Below are 18,257 nucleotides of genomic sequence, written 5' to 3'. Positions count from 1 at the left end.
CAATCAAAAGGTAATGCGAGGTTGAGGATGGCACAAGCCCTTATCCAAACACGTGAATCTTCACGATAGAAATGGGGATTCTAGGAGTTAGTACAAGTTAATGACATTGCATTTGTACAGACATTCTCTTTTTTTAATGTCTGCCTTATCATTAAAGACTCTGTTCAAAATCCATTAAATCATTCAGCAAAGTAACTGTGGAGGACTATGGTATAGCGTGATTTCTGTGTAAGTTTTGTATTGCTCTTATGTGGCAGTACAGAATGTCAGAACGGTGTGAATGTGTTGACAAATGAAAACAGTTATTTATTCTGGTTGTGGAACTGAAAGGTCAGATCTCCAATTAATTTGATAAACTCTTTCCCCAAAGTAACTTTCTGTGTCTATTTAACTTATTAAATCAACCATAATAGCTCATACAAACTGTGTCCTGCAAAAATGTTCTGTTATATGATTGTTCTAATTCTAACAATTCAGGTTGTATAGCAAGTCCATATGAAGAAATCTGGAGTCATATCTTACATTACAATAGAACCAGTTGAGTCTTCATTCTTAGCTAGATTTTTTTTACATTTGTTACGTAGTAAGTGATGGTGCACTGATAGTCTGTGTGAATTGAGATGGCTTGAATGGTTCACGTCTTGCTTTTGGCCCTCATGTAATCCTTGTCTCTGATGCCTCCTGAGTTGTTGTCAAAAGCACTTTGCAAACGTTGCAGCAAGATAGTGCTGGACAGCAGTACGGCAAACGTTCTCCCAAGGAGAATGAAGTGACTTGATTATTTGCTCTGACACTGAAGCATCAACCCTGATCTGGATGGATCACTTGCTTTTTGGGATAGAGCGCCTGATTTATCACTGCCCAGTGGAAGCACTTAAAAAATTTTTTTTTCCTAGAGCAGACATGTCCCTGCAGGGTTTCAGACACAGGGAAATCACAAGCCCAGTGAGTGGCATGTGGGCAACAGGATTCAACAGATGAATGAGAATATCTGAGCTGGATTCAGAATAAACTTTTGATTGAAACCTACTGGACTATTTCACATCGTGGTATGGCTGTTTTTTCTTGTGAATGAATCATCCAGAGCTAAAAATGGGTGTGGTGTTAGAATATTCAGGGATCTCACTTAGCTCAGAAATTCAGAAAGATGAGATTAAATTGGAACATAGACAATGCAATATGAACAGTCCCTCTGTTAAGTGACTTAGTGCCAAAGCACTGAATTTTCCATATAATATGGAGTCTTGCAACCTGATCTGAACCAAGCAAATTTTGGGTTCAGGTCTGGTTGGGTCTGAAAACAACCCACCACTCACTGGCTTGGGTCAGGTAATCTCTGATGACCTCCTTCTGCCTGCCGGGTCTATGTGGTGGCAGCTGCGTGCCCCACTCCTGCGGGACACCACCTCTTTGCTGCACTGTGCTGTGAGTGGGCTGACGAGTTGCAGTGTCATTCCCTCTGCAGCACACAGTCCAGTGAGGCAGCGGTGGCCAGCTGGAGGGGTCACACATCTCCGGCTGTACTGACTTCATGGGCATGAGATGGCCGGAGACAGATCACAGGCATGGGAGCGGAAAGCCTTTACCAGACCAAGCTACAAGTGGCAGTGGTAATACAGGTTCGGGGGGAAGTGTCGAGCTGGGCTTGGGCTGGATCTGAAAATGAGATGACTAACGCTCTCGGGCTTGGGTCATGTTTGGATGGGCTGTGGGTCTAGTTGAGTTCAGGTCGGGCTTTAAAATTAGGCCTGAACAGACCTCGAATATAATAGATGAAGGAAATAATTGATGAAAACACAAAGATAAAACAGTGAAGGATAATAACTGAAAAGCATATCCAGACAGTCCTAACCATTCAGAGAGGACCAGTTCCTCAAAACAGAGGTTTGAAACAAAGGGTAAACACTATTGCACAGGTTTCTGACCAGTACAATTACATATTTTTCAGATAATAATGCAGCAGAATAATTCAAAATACAGCATGAAATCTAAACCAGCTTCTGTGATTATAGAATTTTTCTAGATCATCCTCAGTCTACAGAACAAATTTCAACATTTTCCTCGTGTTAACACTGTTTTGAATTGCATCTCCAGGAATCACAGAATCATAGAATATCAGGGTTGGAAGGGACCTCAGGAGGTCATCTAGTCCAACCCCCTGCTCAAAGCAGGACCAATCCCCAATTAAATCATCCCACCCAGGGCTTTGTCAAGCCTGACCTTAAAAACTTCTAAGGAAGGAGATTCTACCACCTCCCTAGGTAACGCATTCCAGTGTTTCACCACCCTCCTAGTGAAAGTTTTTCCTAATATCCAACCTAAACCTCCCCCACTGCAACTTGAGACCATTACTCCTTGTCCTGTCATCTTCTACCACTGAGAATAGTCTAGAACCATCCTCTTTGGAACCACCTCTCAGGTAGTTGAAGCAGCTATCAAATCCCCCCTCATTCTTCTCTTCTGCAGACTAAACAATCCCAGTTCCCTCAGCCTCTCCTCATAAGTCATGTGTTCCAGACCCCTAATCATTTTTGTTGCCCTTCGCTGGACTCTCTCCAATTTTTCCACATCCTTTTTGTTGTGTGGGGCCCAAAACTGGACACAGTACTCCAGATGAGGCCTCACCAATGTCGAATAGAGGGGAACAATCACGTCCCTCGATCTGCTGGCTATGCCCCTACTTATACAGGAAGTACTTCACAGAAAATAATTGTTTCTGACTAGTACCAATGAATCATAAATTCCTATCTGAATAGCATTAAAAAAGAACAGGACACATTTAAGGCTTTCCCAATGCATGTATTAATGTCTGAGAGCCAGACCTCCTGTATCTTAGGGCTACAGGATATTAATGTGGATGTGATTAGAGCCCTGCATCTGTCCAAATCTGCAAACATGGTCCGTGGATGGATATAAAGCAGATCTCCGCAGATTTTCAGGGCTCTAGATGTGAGGGGTTCTTTTTTACTTACAGTGAGCTGCAGTCGATAATCTTAATACACAATTCTCAAATGTGTCCAAAGCATTTTAAAGAATAATATGCTCAGAGTCAGGCTGGGAGCAGACACTGATGTTCTGGCATAGAAAAGTAAATGCACAGAACGCTCTTCAGCCTACTGGTTTGTGTGTTTGCATTTCCCCCTCATCTGGCCCTGTGCTGACATGGACCATTTATCTTTTTTTTTTTTTTTTTTTTCCCTTCCCTTTTTACTGCAGAAATCTGTGTCCTGTGAAAATTGCTGTTCTGTCAAAAAGCAAGCAAATCTTGCATATGTAACAGCATCACTTCTGCACTGCTGGCAGAGAAACACTTTTGTATTTCAAACTGTGTTTTGGAAACCTATAAGCACTTCAAGCCACATCTCCAGAATATGTATTTGGTAACAAGATCTTGCTAAGGACGTCTGAGTCTGGTTCATGGTGCCCATCTGAGTAGAGGAATTTTAGAAAGTACTTGTTCCAACTGGAAGTACACTTCAGTTTATCCTGCATTTATTGTATGTAGGAAGTGTATGTATTTGGGCCTGTCATCCCATGGCAATAGGCAGGCTAAGATAAATGAGTTGTTAATGGCTGCCCACTAATTATAGGGCAGAGTTAATCTTTTGTTGGTGTGTTGCTCACATGATTAAGCTGTTGGTAGAGGTGATGAAAAGAAAATTGACGTGTATGAATATCCCAATAAGAATTGAGTTGTGCTGTCACTGGGGATACTGGTAGGCAGAATGGAGAAATTATTAGTGAATTCTGTCTTGTAGCAAGGCTTGGACTATAACTCTTTATTTGTTGGGTTGGCTGGCTGCATGAGTGATGTTGCATTACAGTCTTACTTAGGACTGTTTTCATTAACTGCTGCCATATGTGCCTTTAGGACTTGAATTTTGTGGAAGGTAAAAGTGATCTATGGTAGGAAGAAAGACACACTCAGGTAACAGCTATTGTAATATTACAGGGCCAGAATGGGGAGAGTTCTATATTCAGAGCAGATAAGATTCCATGAGCTTCTTAGGGGAAAAGAAGCTGATCCTGCTTTCCTTTCCCAGAGGCCATCTCCTTGCTCTGTTTCTCAGGAGCCAATGTTTGAGGGCAATACAATGAAACTGAAATGTAGGAAGTGGGATTTTCTGGGACTGTTTGAAAATGGAATTATTTGTTCTACAATAAGCAGAGGCCAAGCTTTGCTCTGTGCTTCTACTAAGTGTACTGATAAGAACCTTAGGTATAACTCTCAAACTCATTTACTGTGTAAGGATTAGAGACCAGCCTCTAGTGTTATTGATAACCTAGACTGTGGTTCTCAGACACAGGAGTTCCTACTGTCCTTAAAGCTCTCTTATTCCTTCAAAACCCAAAGGACTTCCATCAATACAAATGTCAGGTATGAGAAGAAAGGACAAGGCATACACTACAGAATGAACATTTTTTCTTTTGGCCTTGTTTTTATAGCATTTACTATTCTGTTCCAAGTAGAATTCCCCTGGCATTGAGGCTCATCCCCTGGCACAGCTGTTATCCTGCCTGCCAGAAAATTAGCCAACTTTTGTTTGGCTAATAGATGAAAGTCTTTAAAATGATATGGCCCATTGCCATAATTATTGGGTACATATGGCAGAACATGTAGAAAATTTGCTCACACATGAGGATTCATCTGCAATGTGCACTCATTGAAAAAGGGGAACGGGCACAGGGGAAAAGGATAAGGTTTATATGTTCATTATCTAACATTTTATTATGTGGTAACTGTGAGCTAATTTCTGGGGAACCTCAAAATCCAGAGTATGGGTTCAGTTTGGGTACAGTTTACTAATTCAGATTTTATTTATCTATTTAGATTGCTAATAAAAAGGTGTCCATCTAAAAGCTGTGGGCACCTTGCCAGAACTTAGAAATCCATCCAAAAATATATAGCACATATGCTTATCTAAAGCTCAACCACTATTAAAACCTCTTGTGTCTGCTAAATGGGGCCAGGGCTCTTGAGAGAAGCAGCTTTCCCATGAGATTTGTGCTTCCAGACCCAGCTAGAAATATGGTGAAAGCTGATTTTTCACCATAGTTCAGCTCTTCTGGTTCCAGTCCTGGATGAGACTTCTGAAAAATGAATGTACACAAATGGGGCTGGTGAGTAGGGGAGTTCTCTGAAAGGTTCAAAACCCTCAAAGTTTGGTTTGATTTTGTTTCCAAAAGCAGTTCAAGATTTGGGATGGAGGATGTTGGTGGTTTCTGTTTCCCTTTGAACTACTTTGCCTATCCCTAATATAAATTCTAATGCAGAGAGCAGGGCACTGTCGTGATAGATTCATGGTCACTCGTGTTGCTATGCAGATGGGCTTTTGCCATTTGTACCAGCTGGAGTTTTTTTAGGTCATGTGTCTTCATTTCTACATTTAATGCATTGTGATAATCAAGCTTGGAGGGCATGAACACATGTATCATCATGCCCAGGTCTGTACCCGACACGAGAGGTGCAGTCTTCTGGCCAGTTGCAGATGGAAATGTTTTTTTGTTTTGGGGGTTGTTGGGGTTTTTTTTTGGCCACCATGGGTTTTTTGGTATCTGATAGAACTGAGGAATCTGAAGGGACCTATAAGCTGTGGACCGACTTTTACCGTGTATGGACAATGAGGCAAATACTTCAAAATGTTTCCATTTTCCTAAAATTATAGCCTCCCTTTTGCTTGGGTTCATCTTTTGCCAGATGCTGATTTCAGCGGAGACTGAGAGCAGGGAGCTGGCTGTATAATACTGGCACTGCAGCACATGTTGTCACACCAGCTCTCAGTAGCTTCATATAGAATAATATGGAGCAAAGGATTGAACCTTTTGTGATTCTGTAGGCGAGGCCTTTGGAGGTGGAGGAACAATTACCCAGAACAACTCCCTGAGTTTGTTCAGTCTGAGAGGAAGGACCTAAGCCATTTCAAGGTATTTTCATTCACCCCTGCAGGCTCTTGGAGGTAAGTCGAGGGTATTTGGCCATCAACAGTATCAGATGCCTCAGAGAGGATGAGTGTGAATGGAATTCCCTTGCCTGTGGGCCATCCACTAGAGCAGAGGTGGGGAACCTTTTTTTCTATCACTGGCCATTGACCCACATAAAAAAATCGATCACTGGCCACACACAAGTAAAAAGCAACTTAATTTAGGGGGGGGTTTTCGAGAGAGAAATATAAAACGTTCAACTTACCTGCCCGAGGCTTCCCCCTGCAGTGGGGCGAGCCGGCACTTGCGGCTTCAGCCCCGCAGGGGTGGTGGGGAGGGTGCTGAGGCTTGTCGCAGGCCTCATGAAATTAAGCAACAGGCCGTAGGTTCCCCACCCCTACACTAGAGCAACATGTTCTATCTCTGTACTGTGCCCTGGCCTGAAACTTGGCAGGGGGATCCAAGATGCTGGTGCTGTAGGCTGTTTTTAACTGTTTCTTGATTATCTTGAAAAGAAAAAGGCTAAACAAGCAGCAGTGACTTTCAAGTCCTCCTACATAACATCCATGATGGTTTCTTAGTACTGCTCAGACTTGTATATTTTAGAGGGGATGGTGGATTCTCCTTGTCACAGGAGGTACTGACAGCCTCAGGGGTCCCAGATATTCTCTACTCACCCACTGCCAAGGAAGGCAGGGCTTAGTCACAGGTGGTGACCATGGTAGCTCGCAGTACAGATGTGAATAGGCTAAAAATATGATAAACTTTTGAGACAAAAATCTGTAGGAGACTCGCTGGTGAGTGCAGAGCATTGAGTAACTATCACCAGATAGTAGCGATATCCTTGAGAACTTGTGGAGGATGGGAAGGGGCAATATGGTACCTATCTATAAAACAGGGGAATACGGGCAACCCAGGGACTTATAGACCAATCAGTTTAACTTCGGTATCTGGAAAGATAATGGAGCAAATAATCAATCAATCAATTTGTAAGCACCTAGAAGATAAAAAGGTGATAAGAGTCCATGTGTTATAAAGAGGGGGGTGATAAATTAATTCTCCTTAACCACTGAGGACAGGACAAGAAGTAATCTTAAATTTAGCAAGGGAAGTTTAAGATTAGACATTAGGAAAAATTTCCTAACTGTAAGAGTAGTTAAGCACTGGAACAAATTACAAAGGGAGGTTGATTAACCTGTTCTTAAAAATTTCCAATGATGGAGATTCCACAAACACCTGTCGGGGATGGTCTAGGTAATGCTGAGCCCTGCTTCAGTGCAGGGGACTGAACTAGATGACTCATTCAGTCCTACATTTCTATGATTCTATGGACAGCAGGGGGCTTTGTTATAGATTCTGAGGGCACTTGAAAATACTGAGAGTTTGGCCTCTGATTATGTGATTTGCTGAGCCCCAATTGTTTTCTTGATACTTCTTACTTTCCAGGTTCATAGCCAAGAATATCATGAGACTTCAGCGCCTGGGCATCACCCACATCCTGAACGCAGCTGAGGGGAAATCCTTCATGCATGTGAACACTAATGCAGAGTTCTACGAAGGCACAGGCATCACCTACCATGGCATTAAAGCTAATGACACTCAAGAATTTAACCTCAGTCGCTATTTTGAGGAGGCAGCTGACTTTATTGACAGTGCGCTGTCCCAGAAGGATGGTAAGGCATCTCCAAGAGTCTCTCTGCCCTGTTTTTTAGCCAGTATGTGAATTTACTGGCCATTTGTTTCATTGTTTGAAATATTCCTTTTTTCTTTCCTCAGTTTTTCAGTAGAACAGAAACCAAAGCATTCAGATTAGGACTTAGACCTCTTGGTGAGGAGTTTAGGGCACTTGAATATACAATGAAGAATTTGCTGTCTATGAACAGAGCCCCGCAATGTATGAAACAATGGAAAACTGCCACAACAGTGGGTGATTTGGGGAAAGTAAAACAGCTGGGGCATCTTAGCAATGAAAGTGTAAAGGAAAATAATATTGGAAATGCTGTGCTAGGAAGAGAGGCTTTAATATTTCCTGAACATATTAGTGGATCAGAATGGAAAATCTGGAAAGTAATGCAGGACCCAAACACTAATTCAAGACAGTAAAAATCATAAATCAGAGTCAGGATGAACATTGCAAAATGCAACACTCAAGTCACAAGCTAATATTAGAGATGCAGATTAAATGCAAATAACACATGCAAGAGTGGATAATTTCTTAGCATAGGGCAGAGGTAGTCGATAGGTAGACTGCAGGCCAAATCTTGACCACAAGATGTTTTGGAACGGACTGCAAAATCTTTTTATTTACTTGTTATCATTGTTGTTGTTATTTTTATATTCTTTTCTCTGGAGTCTGAACATTGAGTATACCTTGACCAAGAAATTTGGATCTTGATAAAAAATAATTGATTACCCCTGGCTTAGGCCTTAGGCACCTATGTATTTTTGAAAACCCCACTAGGAATCTAAATATCTTTAAATACCTCCCCCCTATTGTTTGTAAATTGTTAAAAACCCCTCTCTCTGTGGTTAGGAGCTCACTTACCTATTTCTAGATCTTTTCTTCTTCCTGGTAGCAGGGGTAGTGGGCATATTATATTTTATATGACTGTGAAGGAATTCTCCCTTTTTTAAAAAGGGTATTTTATTATTGCATCATAAGCCCCCATGCATCTGAACATGGCCTTTTCTTTATCCAGTATCCTGACAGTGGGCATAAGTTTTCACACTCTTGAAACAAATACAGCTAAAGTCAGTTAAATTATGATCCACAGATTTCATCCACCAGTCCATTCTGAGCAGCTGTTTCCTCTGTCAGCAGCTCTATTTGCAGAAGGCTCAGAGGGAATATCCTTGTTTTTTACCCCTCTGTTCTTTCCAGAAGCAAGGAATTCTAGGAATAAGATAATATCCCCAGCCCAATGTATCAGCCCCCACCCCCTTTTGCCTCAGGAACTTGTTATGCCATGTGTTCACTCTTCTGTCCTGGACTGAGGGGTTTAAAATATGTTTTCACAAACCTTTCTTTGAGCATGCACTGTATCGTTGTTCCTTTGAAACAGAACTTTATAAACACCGTCAGTGTATGGACAACCTCTTGAAAGAGTGTTTTGGGGGCAGCTCCTCTCCCATTCACATCATACAAAGCATCTCCTCTCCCATTTGTGGTCACATAACATCCCATGTGGCAGCGACAGCAGTTTCCTACATTGAATAGTGATATTAGGAAGGTATTCCATTTATTTTGCTGACTTCCGTGCAATAAAAGTTGTTGTTTTTTGAAAAAAGTTAATTCTGCGAAGGCAGCAGGTTTTATGCATATTAAGGGAATCGCTGACATTTTTAGATATTTTAACACAACTGACTCAGTGCTGCTTCTTTCTCCTCTAGGGTCTCCTATACATGCCCTTAGAATGCCCTGCTCATTGCTTTACTCATCATGGGGCCAGATGTGAAGTGAGGTGTATCAATTTACTCTTTTATTCTTAGTGGGCTAAATTTGGAGATGGCATGTAGGATTGGGTGTAAATTACACAGTCTAAGATTCTGTAATATACACATGAGGGCGTGGTACAGAAGAAGGTATAAATTACACCAATTGAGATGGCCTCTAGACAGACATGAATTTGGGCCATCTGTACAATTTCCTCATCAGGAGAAGATTATAGACTTTACCAAGGCCCCAGTGCTTATACAGAGAGCAGGGTTAATCTACTCTAGAGTTGAATGTGACAGTCCTTCGTATGAGTGAAATTGTAAGGGCATTAATTAATGTTTGTTCAGTGCTTTGAAGGTATAAAGCAAGTTGAGTGCTGAGTAATCCAAAAGAGTCTGCAGAAGGTATTGTAGTAACGCCAGAGTGTTTCTGAGCAAGAAGAAATGGTAACTGGGAATTGATGTAGCAGCTTCTCAGATTAAACACTTCTTTGGGACTCTATTAAAGAGAGAGGGAAAGGGTGACACTTTTCCGTGCTGGTTCCAAACACTGTCACTGGTCAGAGGATCAGAACATAGATAAAAGCTGTCTGGTTTGAATAAACAGACTGCTGCTTGGTTAAAAGAAACAATCCCCGAGTCATGAGATTTTTAGCTCTGAGAACTCTCACTTCAGATGGATTATCTGGTTATGATATGTGCCCCCTGGAATTTCTGCTGCACCAAATTATCTTAAACATTTTCAAATGGAAGTTCTGGTATAATATTAGATACCTTGCTGCTCCCCAGAGTCCCAGGAAAGCTTGAGATAAGCTTAGCGATGCTGCAAAGCAAAGCTTGTAACATGGGCCTCCTCTGTACTGAAAGCTTAGAAGTACAGAGTGCAGTAGGTCAGCTTGTGCTTCTCATCAAATCATTATTTCTACTTACTTCATATTTCTTCACATGCTCCCAATGACTTTCTCAGCCCACATCTGAACAGCTGAAGAGTCTTTTGCAGAGGGGGAGAGAGAAGTCTTTCTAGGAAGTCCAGGGGGATCTGCCTTTGGCATATTTTTATTTTTTGGGAGGCGGTTAAGGGATTGACAGTTTACAGTTTGGTCAATCTGATTAATTCCAAAAGCAAGAATTTACCTCTTCCTAGTAGGTTTGTGAGCCAGAGAAACAGGCCTGCACCAGCAAGGAGAGTTTAGCAGGTTCAGGCAGTTGGGGTAAACTGTAGCAGAGGCACGGAAGTCCTGCTGCACCTGGTCAATTTGGATAGTGCTCACAGAAATGTGAATACCAGTGACAAAATGACTCTGAATGTTCAGTCATTTGTCAGTGCCCTTGTTAATTCTGATGGGGCTCCTTAAGTCTCAGGTGCTGTTAAGCAACTTCTGACCTACCTGTCTAGTTGTTATCCAAAAACTAATAGATTTTTAACTAGGTTAAAGGTCCATTCCAGTTATTAAATGGATCAATTATTAAAATTATTTGTATTGTATGGTAGAGCAGGGAGTTAATTGGCTTCACCCCCCTTCCTTTTTCAGACAAGTCACTATCCACACCACAGATCTTACACCTGTGTCCCTGTTCCCATTCCTGCCCTTAGCCAAACATGATTCCAATTTCCTTACCCCCATTCCCTGTTCCCATTTCCCCCTTTAGCAAAACATGATTCCAATTTCCCCACCCCCATTCCCTGTTACCATTTTCCCCACACACACACACACCCACTTCCTGTTTGACTGCAGACTATATAGTAAAACTTAAGTTCTGCTTAGCTACCTTACCTTAACCAATCATTTTCCTGAAATTTAACTAACCAATCCTAACATAGTGTAACATGATTATCTACTCAATTCTATCCCACCGCCTTAATTAGTTTACACCCAGCAAAATTAATTATACAGCAGACAGAAACAATCACAGAACCAGACAGAGATTATACAGACAAACAATAGCAAAGTGGGAACTATAATGACAAAACAATACAGAAGTGAGGATTTCACATCCCAGCTATTGATAAGTGAGTTCTTGCCAGACAGAATGCTATCAAACTAAGTTTCCTTTTACATTTTCTAGGCACTTCCCTTTCTCTGGAGGTTCATATAGGGATAGTGATAACTTTTCTCCAATACTGCAATGATGAGCAAAGATGGAAAGGGAAGTGGCACCAAGTTCCAATAATAAATATTATAGACATAAAGGAGAGTGGTTAGGAGATCAGCCTTTAAATTAACACAAAGGTTGCAATGCTGATGTTCCTAAAAAATTCCCTCAAGGATCTCAATAGCCCAAGGCAAATATGCTAAGAGCCTTTTCTCTGCTGCAGTTCAAAGTAAACTGGCTTTCATGCATCCGATGAAATGAGCTGTAGCTCACAAAAGCTTATGCTCAAATAAATTTCTTAGTCTCTAAAGTGCCACAAGTCCTCCTTTTCTTTATGAGAGAAATGTGTGATTCCTCTGTCCTCTTGCTTCTGCAATGGGTTTGTTGGGGTCAGCATCTTCCGTCTCCCCTGTGTTTAGGGAGAGGGTCTGTCTTTGGAAACATGGGCCAGTGAGAAGACACCTGAGAGTAAACCAGCTTGGGCCAGATTTCAAACAGGGAGAAGGGAGGTGATATTTTATTTAATTTCTTTTTGGTTATTTATCTACAGCACATTCCCCACAAATAGCTGGAGTAATAGCATTCAGAATCCTGTATCAGTCAGCTGGCTGCATTCTGTGTGCTCTTGGTGCAGGTATGTTTTGTAACGGGGTTCTGCTGGCTATTGGTGCTGCATAGTCAGCACCTTCATTTGTATCCTGTATGCTGAACAGGCAGCTTCTCTAAAATGAGAGTGCTTACATGCTAATAGAAAAGGAGGACTAGTGGCACCTTAGAGACTAACCAATTTATTTGAGCATAAGCTTTCATGAGCTACAGCTCACTTCATCGGATGCATGAAATAAATGTGTTAGTCTCTAAGGTGCCACAAGTCCTCCTTTTCTTTTTGCGAATACAGACTAACAGGGCTGCTACTCTGATACATGCTAATGTGACTTCAGAAGCAGAGATATGGCAGTAGCAGGGGAAGGTGTAACTGAGGTAGAGTCATAGGAAGTGCTAGGATTACAGCGTAAAGGATGTGTATCTTGTTTTGTGAAATGTGTTATATCCACACAACAACTGAGTCTCTGTTTATACCATGCATCTGCAGCCTTGCATACTTTTAATTCTGTGTTTTTAATTTCTCTACCACATTGGTTCTTCTGCAGAAGATGAAGTTAGGGAGTCCTGCAGGCTGCTACCCTTATTCTAGACCGAAAGATTGCAGGAACTTAGCAAATGGAAGGAGTCCAATTCCTCTCTCTTTGGAAACAAATATGGTATTTTCTGCTTTAATTTGTACAGGTGTTTATTATGTGTAATTGTTTTGCAGTCTGCTGGATGGTAGCGTAGCTGCTAACAGAGACACGGTACCTGTCTTCTAGCTGAGACCATTCAAAATTCAGTCATTGGGTTGCTGAAGGACCAGTGTTACTCTGTTCATTCATCCTTCCATCAAAAGTGTTTCTGTAGTGCTTCCGAGTTATAATTTGTTGTTTTCTGTATGTTCTCCCTGTACAGGCCGGGTATTTGTGCATTGCCGTGAAGGCTACAGCCGCTCCCCGACACTGGTCATTGCTTATCTGATGCTTCGCCAGAACATGGAGGTCAAGTCCGCTGTGAGCGCTGTCCGGCAGAAGCGGGAGATTGGGCCCAATGATGGCTTCCTGAAACAGCTCTGCCAACTCAATGAGAGATTAGTGAAGGAGGGCAAACTGAAGCCCTAAACCGAGGAGCTGCATTTTCTCAGAAGGGCTCTCTGAACTGTCAAAGGGTACACGTTAGGTGCTTTAGATACCCAAAATCAAATGGCTAGGCTAGGTCATGTGGTGTGAGGGAGGCAGAGTCCCTTCTCCTTGTCTAGTGAAAGTATCTCCCACATGTCTGGGTCTGTCCTTTAAAATAGCACAAAGCTCCATCACTCCTAGGAGTTGTTGCACTAAAGAAAGCTCTTTAGAGGGATAACTCCAACAGTGTATCAGCTGTCATCACATGTGTTTGTTTCAGAGCCCACTGGAGGTCCCATGACATAACGTGCTTCGCATTGACTTTGGATGTCATTTATTTAAGCTTCATGTTCTTGAATCCCATCCGTGCAGCTCAGCCACATGGGTGCCCAAGAGCAGAAACGCACCTCCCTTCACTTGCTTTTAATTGAAGTACTGTATTTTTAAAAATGTATTTCACACACTCACAGGTGCCTAAAGTCTGCACTCTCCCCTATTAGTGTGTATAGCTTTGTGTGTGGTATGGATATATACAATACAGTATGCATACAGGGCTTGAGTGTGGCAGTAAAGCCATCCAGAGTCTGATGTTAATACAAGTACCCTTGTAAATAGAGTTTGTATATCTGTTATTTGTGTTTATTATTAAGTAGAAACAAAAATGCTGTATTTTTTCATCTTAAAATTCAGAGGGAAAAGTAAAATATAGAGAGCCAGTATCAAAGGACAGAATTGAAAGTGAGGAGCAGAGAATGGGAGTGCTTAGGTATATTGATACTTGGTGTGGTATAAGAACCTGAACAGAAGACACACACAATGTGAATTGGCTGCTCATGAGGGATTTAGGTGAATTTCAGGTTCTTTTTTTTTTTTTTTTTTAAATCTCACTATTATTTATATTGCCCCTGGAAAGCTTGAACCTGAAATCTTTCTCCTCCCTGAAATGTTTTCCCTTCAAGAAGCACACACGCTGATTGCTTATTGTGAGTTGCCCATTGTAAGGGACAGCACATTCTGGCTTGAAGTAGGATTGCACTGTTTGTGTTTAAACACAGAAATGAGCCCTGTTGTCCATCACATGGGCATGGCAGACATTTACTTCCAAGTGGTTGATATCTTTGGCCTCTCTTAGACACTGTCCCATTGAGTCACTGCAGTATCTGGAGAGGGAACTGCTTCGTTTACCATGTGTATGTTGGCTGAGTGTGCAAACATAACTTTAAAGACTAGCACAGTGCTGTACATGTACTCAGGGCCTCACCGGTGCACCCGCAGAGTTGTTGGTAATGCTATCAGAACCCTGCATATACTTGTTCAGTTTTTCTGTGTGTTTTTATGTATTAACAAGAAAAGCTCTTGTATTATTGATGCACAGAGTGCCCAGCACTAGGTTGTTCTTTTTATGTATTCGATTTTTTTAACCGTGTGTTATTTCCTGGTCTATTTTTATTTTAATATTTTTACACTGTTTGGTTTCAAGAAAGTTGTGGGTTGGGTCACTTGGCCTATAACTCCACATGTGACTTCTCTAGTCAAAAACAGGGCTTGCTTCAGTTTCTTTGCATAGGATAGGTATAGCCAAACAAGTAGTCCAGCTAGCCCCATACTGTGTCTCTGTCAGCAGCTAGTTCCAGATGCTTCCACAGAAAAATGGCCTCATAATGGATGATTATGGAACAATCAGCACATAGGGTAAGTATGTACTGAATTCCATCTACTGAATCCTGTGCATTTAGTGATTCGGCATTTGCCCTGAATTACATCCTTTATAGAATTTTATCATATCTAATGCATTTGGGGATACTTTTCACTATCAATATAAATGTCTGATTTTTTAAAAAACCTTGACTTCCATGTATTGTGGTAGTGAGTTCCACATGTTAATTATGTTTGTGTAAAAGTCTTTCCTGTTGATCAGATTTTTAAATCTATTGCCTTTTAATTTCCTTGGTTGCCCATTTTTCTGGTATTATGAAAGCTGGTGAATAGGAGCACCTACCTTATCTTTTCTGCATTACTCATTCTCCATTTTGTATACTACAATCTTGTTTACAGATAAAGCTGTTTTTCTACTTGATGGAATAGAGCTTTTATCTCTTTACCTGCATCAGTGTATTGCAAATATGAATCCAAATAATATAGAAAATATGTACACACACACACTCTCTGTGTCTCTTTGGCTTTGATTTGGTATTTAGAAGCTAGGGCTCCAACCCAATGAGTGATCTAAAAAGAAATTATTATTAGGTATTAGATTTTTTTTATTCCACAGATGCTCCTAGATTGATCTGTTTAGTTAGTGGGAGTGTGATCAGAAACATCCAGGAAGGATCTCAGTATTTTTTGTTGGAATAGTAGAGTCCATCTGCTTTGTGGTGATGATAGGATTTGCACAGCTCTGTATTGTCTTAATGAACCACCTAAAAGCCGGTGGAGAGATTGCTGCTCGCTGTTGGCATATGACTAACATGAACTGGAAATCAAGAAAGATAAGAAAAATATGGAGATATTTTTCATCTTTTATAGGACCTTTTCAGAGTTCATTTGCAGTGGTGTAATATCACTAATTTCAGTGGCATAACATCTGATTTACCCCAGTGTAAATGAGATCAGAACCAGGTCTTCAGTGTTCAAACTTGGCAGATGTGGTGTCTGTTGAGGATGAATGACGGATGCCTGTGGGAAATGAATTAACCCAAAAGCAAGCTCTGAAACATTATATCCTATAGTGAGTTACTGAGTACTTTGACTCATACATAAAACTGATTCCTTGTTTCTTGTTCTGCTCATACTCTTGAAAAGTGTAAGAAGGGTAGCCTTGTTAGTCTGGATCTGTAAAAGTGGCAAAGAGTCCTGTGGCACCTTATAGACTAACAGACGTATTGGAGCATAAGCTTTCGTGTGTGAATACGTCTCCAGTACGTCTATTAGTCTATAAGGTGCCGCAAGACTCTTTGCCACTTGAAAAGTATAGTTAGAGTATAACTTGTGATGTCACATGTGCTCCTCCAGTCTTTCATCTGTTCTTCCAGTTTAAGCCCTTTAATGTTGCATAGTATTCCGCAGATTGCAGCTGTCTGAGAAGAGCTCTTAGTTCTAAATTTAATTCCATAATCATGTTACGCTTCTTAGTGCATCTCTTTGACTGTAGGTGCCAGATCTTATTAAAAGGGAAAAAATAGAGATTTCCTCCATCATAAGATGAAATTGACAAAGTACCAAAAAAATACTGTGCCTTTTTACTGAAACTGGAGTGGAGCTGCCAGCTGCTGCTGTGTGTTCCTTACTGGCGTGACCATTGAGAGAGAGATTTTTAAGCACAGAAGAGTAGGTAAGTAGTAACATGGTGCAGTACCAGTGATAAAACTCTTTTAGCTGTAACTAAGAATGCCTCTTCTGGATTTGTTGATAAAAGTTTTATCTCTAAATAACAGCGCTTTGCTTTTTGTCAGAGTAGATAGAGTTAGAGCTTTGGAGAAGGGAGGATGTTTCTTCAGGATACAAACCTGTCACAGAGCAAGTAAATCTGCCATGCCAGATCCAAAATAACAAGAACAAAAGCAATTGCTTTTTGCTTTGCAGGAATGTTTTGGGTGTGTTTGGTTGTTTACTAAAAAAGCAACTCCAATAGTCCTCTAAAATATCATCGTTGTTTGCAAAGACTGTTCTCAAGCTTTAGACTGAACCAAAAATGTCCTAGCCATTTCACTACTACAGCGGCAGGGTTTATAATTTAGAGAAGAGTATGACGTGTGGGACTTTAATAGTCAGAAACCTTTTTGTACTTTTTTGTTGTCATCATCCTTGGGCCATGCAACTAAGACACAGCTGTTTACAACAGAACTGCAACAGTTCTGCATGTTACACAACAGCAACACATTGTACAGCCAGAAATTAGTTCATGAATGGGTGCCGTTGCAACTGTGTACGGTGAACAAGTGGTTTCCTGTAAATGGCAAACATTTTGCAAAACTAGTTCAGAATTTGAGAGGTAGGCTCTGAATGGAGGACTAGTAGCCAGTAACTACTGTGTTCCAATTCTATTTGGACTCATTGTATGACACTGGGCTGATCACCTTTCTCCTATAAAATGGAAACAATACCTACCTACCTCACAGGGATGTTGAGGATTAATTAATGGTTAGAAAGTGCTTTGAAGATTAAAAGCACTATATAAATGCTGAGTATTATGCAATCTTTGACTTGAAAATCTTCTGTCACATGTATGTTCCTTCTGACAAGAAGGAATCATTACAATAGGTGTGAGAGTGGCAATGCTTTATAGTCATTTAAATATTTACGATGAACTCTCTCTTGGTCAGGGCCAGTTAAAATCCCTGATGCAGGCATGAGTACAAACAGCAGGAATTTTACTTTCTCCAGTTTAATTAAAATTAGTATTACTAGTTTGACTGCGCTAAAATAATTTTGTTCATGCATCCATGTCATGGGCTCTGCCAATGTGTAAAACTGAAAATAGAACAGACCTAGGTGGTAACTTCCATGCATTTATTATTGGAAATTGGAAACCTCGTGTTCTGTGATATCCCAACCCTAAACATAAATGGGCAGCTTCTGCCCTACAGTGTTTTCTATGGGAATTTGGAATTGAAAGTCTAAAATGTAACTTTGAAGCTGTTAGTACAACCGACAAACTTCTAAAAAATATCCTGATCTATACCTATAGATCTAGCTAAATGGTACTGATCTATAGAAACAGAACCTGCACTGGCTTTCTGTTGAATATCTCAGCTCTCTGTTTCCATCCAGTGGGATTAGCAATTGTACAGGTTTGTCAACGAGCCATTCTTATCTCCTTTCATGTACACTTTAAGGCTCCTGTACTACTGGAGTTGGAAAAAAGGGTTATAGCTAAACAGCTTTCTGTACAGGATACTAGAGAGGAAAATGTACAGGGCACAAAGTTATGTAGCGAGCAGGTTCTTTTCCTCTATCTGGGTTGGAAGGTTGGAACTCCTGGTGTTCAGTAAGAGGAGTTTTATTCCATTATGTGGGGATCACTCCAATGAGAAAAATCAAATGTACAATGCTCATGTTTTGTGATGTGACAAAATAAATTACCAGAGTTAAATTGTT

The 18,257-nt window shown here is 40.9% G+C and overlaps 1 protein-coding gene across 4 annotated transcripts in view; it reads left to right on the top strand.

Annotated features, from left to right (window-relative positions):
* The window catches only part of DUSP3 (dual specificity phosphatase 3), a 23,842-nt gene extending 5,585 nt beyond the window's left edge, over positions 1–18,257 (top strand). For 2 of the 4 annotated variants that reach the window (XM_037886633.2, XM_043536911.1), the window contains 3 exons: positions 5,838–5,957; positions 7,369–7,595; positions 12,955–18,257. In XM_037886633.2, the coding sequence (XP_037742561.1) occupies positions 5,838–5,957; positions 7,369–7,595; positions 12,955–13,160 (553 nt within the window). In that variant the 3' untranslated portion in view covers positions 13,161–18,257. Of the gene's footprint in view, positions 1–5,837; positions 5,958–7,368; positions 7,596–12,602; positions 12,714–12,954 lie in introns of all 4 variants that reach the window. The other 2 variants (XR_006287683.1, XM_007054755.4) reach the window with 2 other exon arrangements.

The sequence above is a fragment of the Chelonia mydas genome, chromosome 27, assembly GCF_015237465.2.
Source record: "Chelonia mydas isolate rCheMyd1 chromosome 27, rCheMyd1.pri.v2, whole genome shotgun sequence".
In the NCBI taxonomy this organism is placed as follows: Eukaryota; Metazoa; Chordata; order Testudines; family Cheloniidae; genus Chelonia; species Chelonia mydas.
Note: the sequence above shows the minus strand (reverse complement) of the source record. Positions and strands in the feature narration are given on the sequence as shown.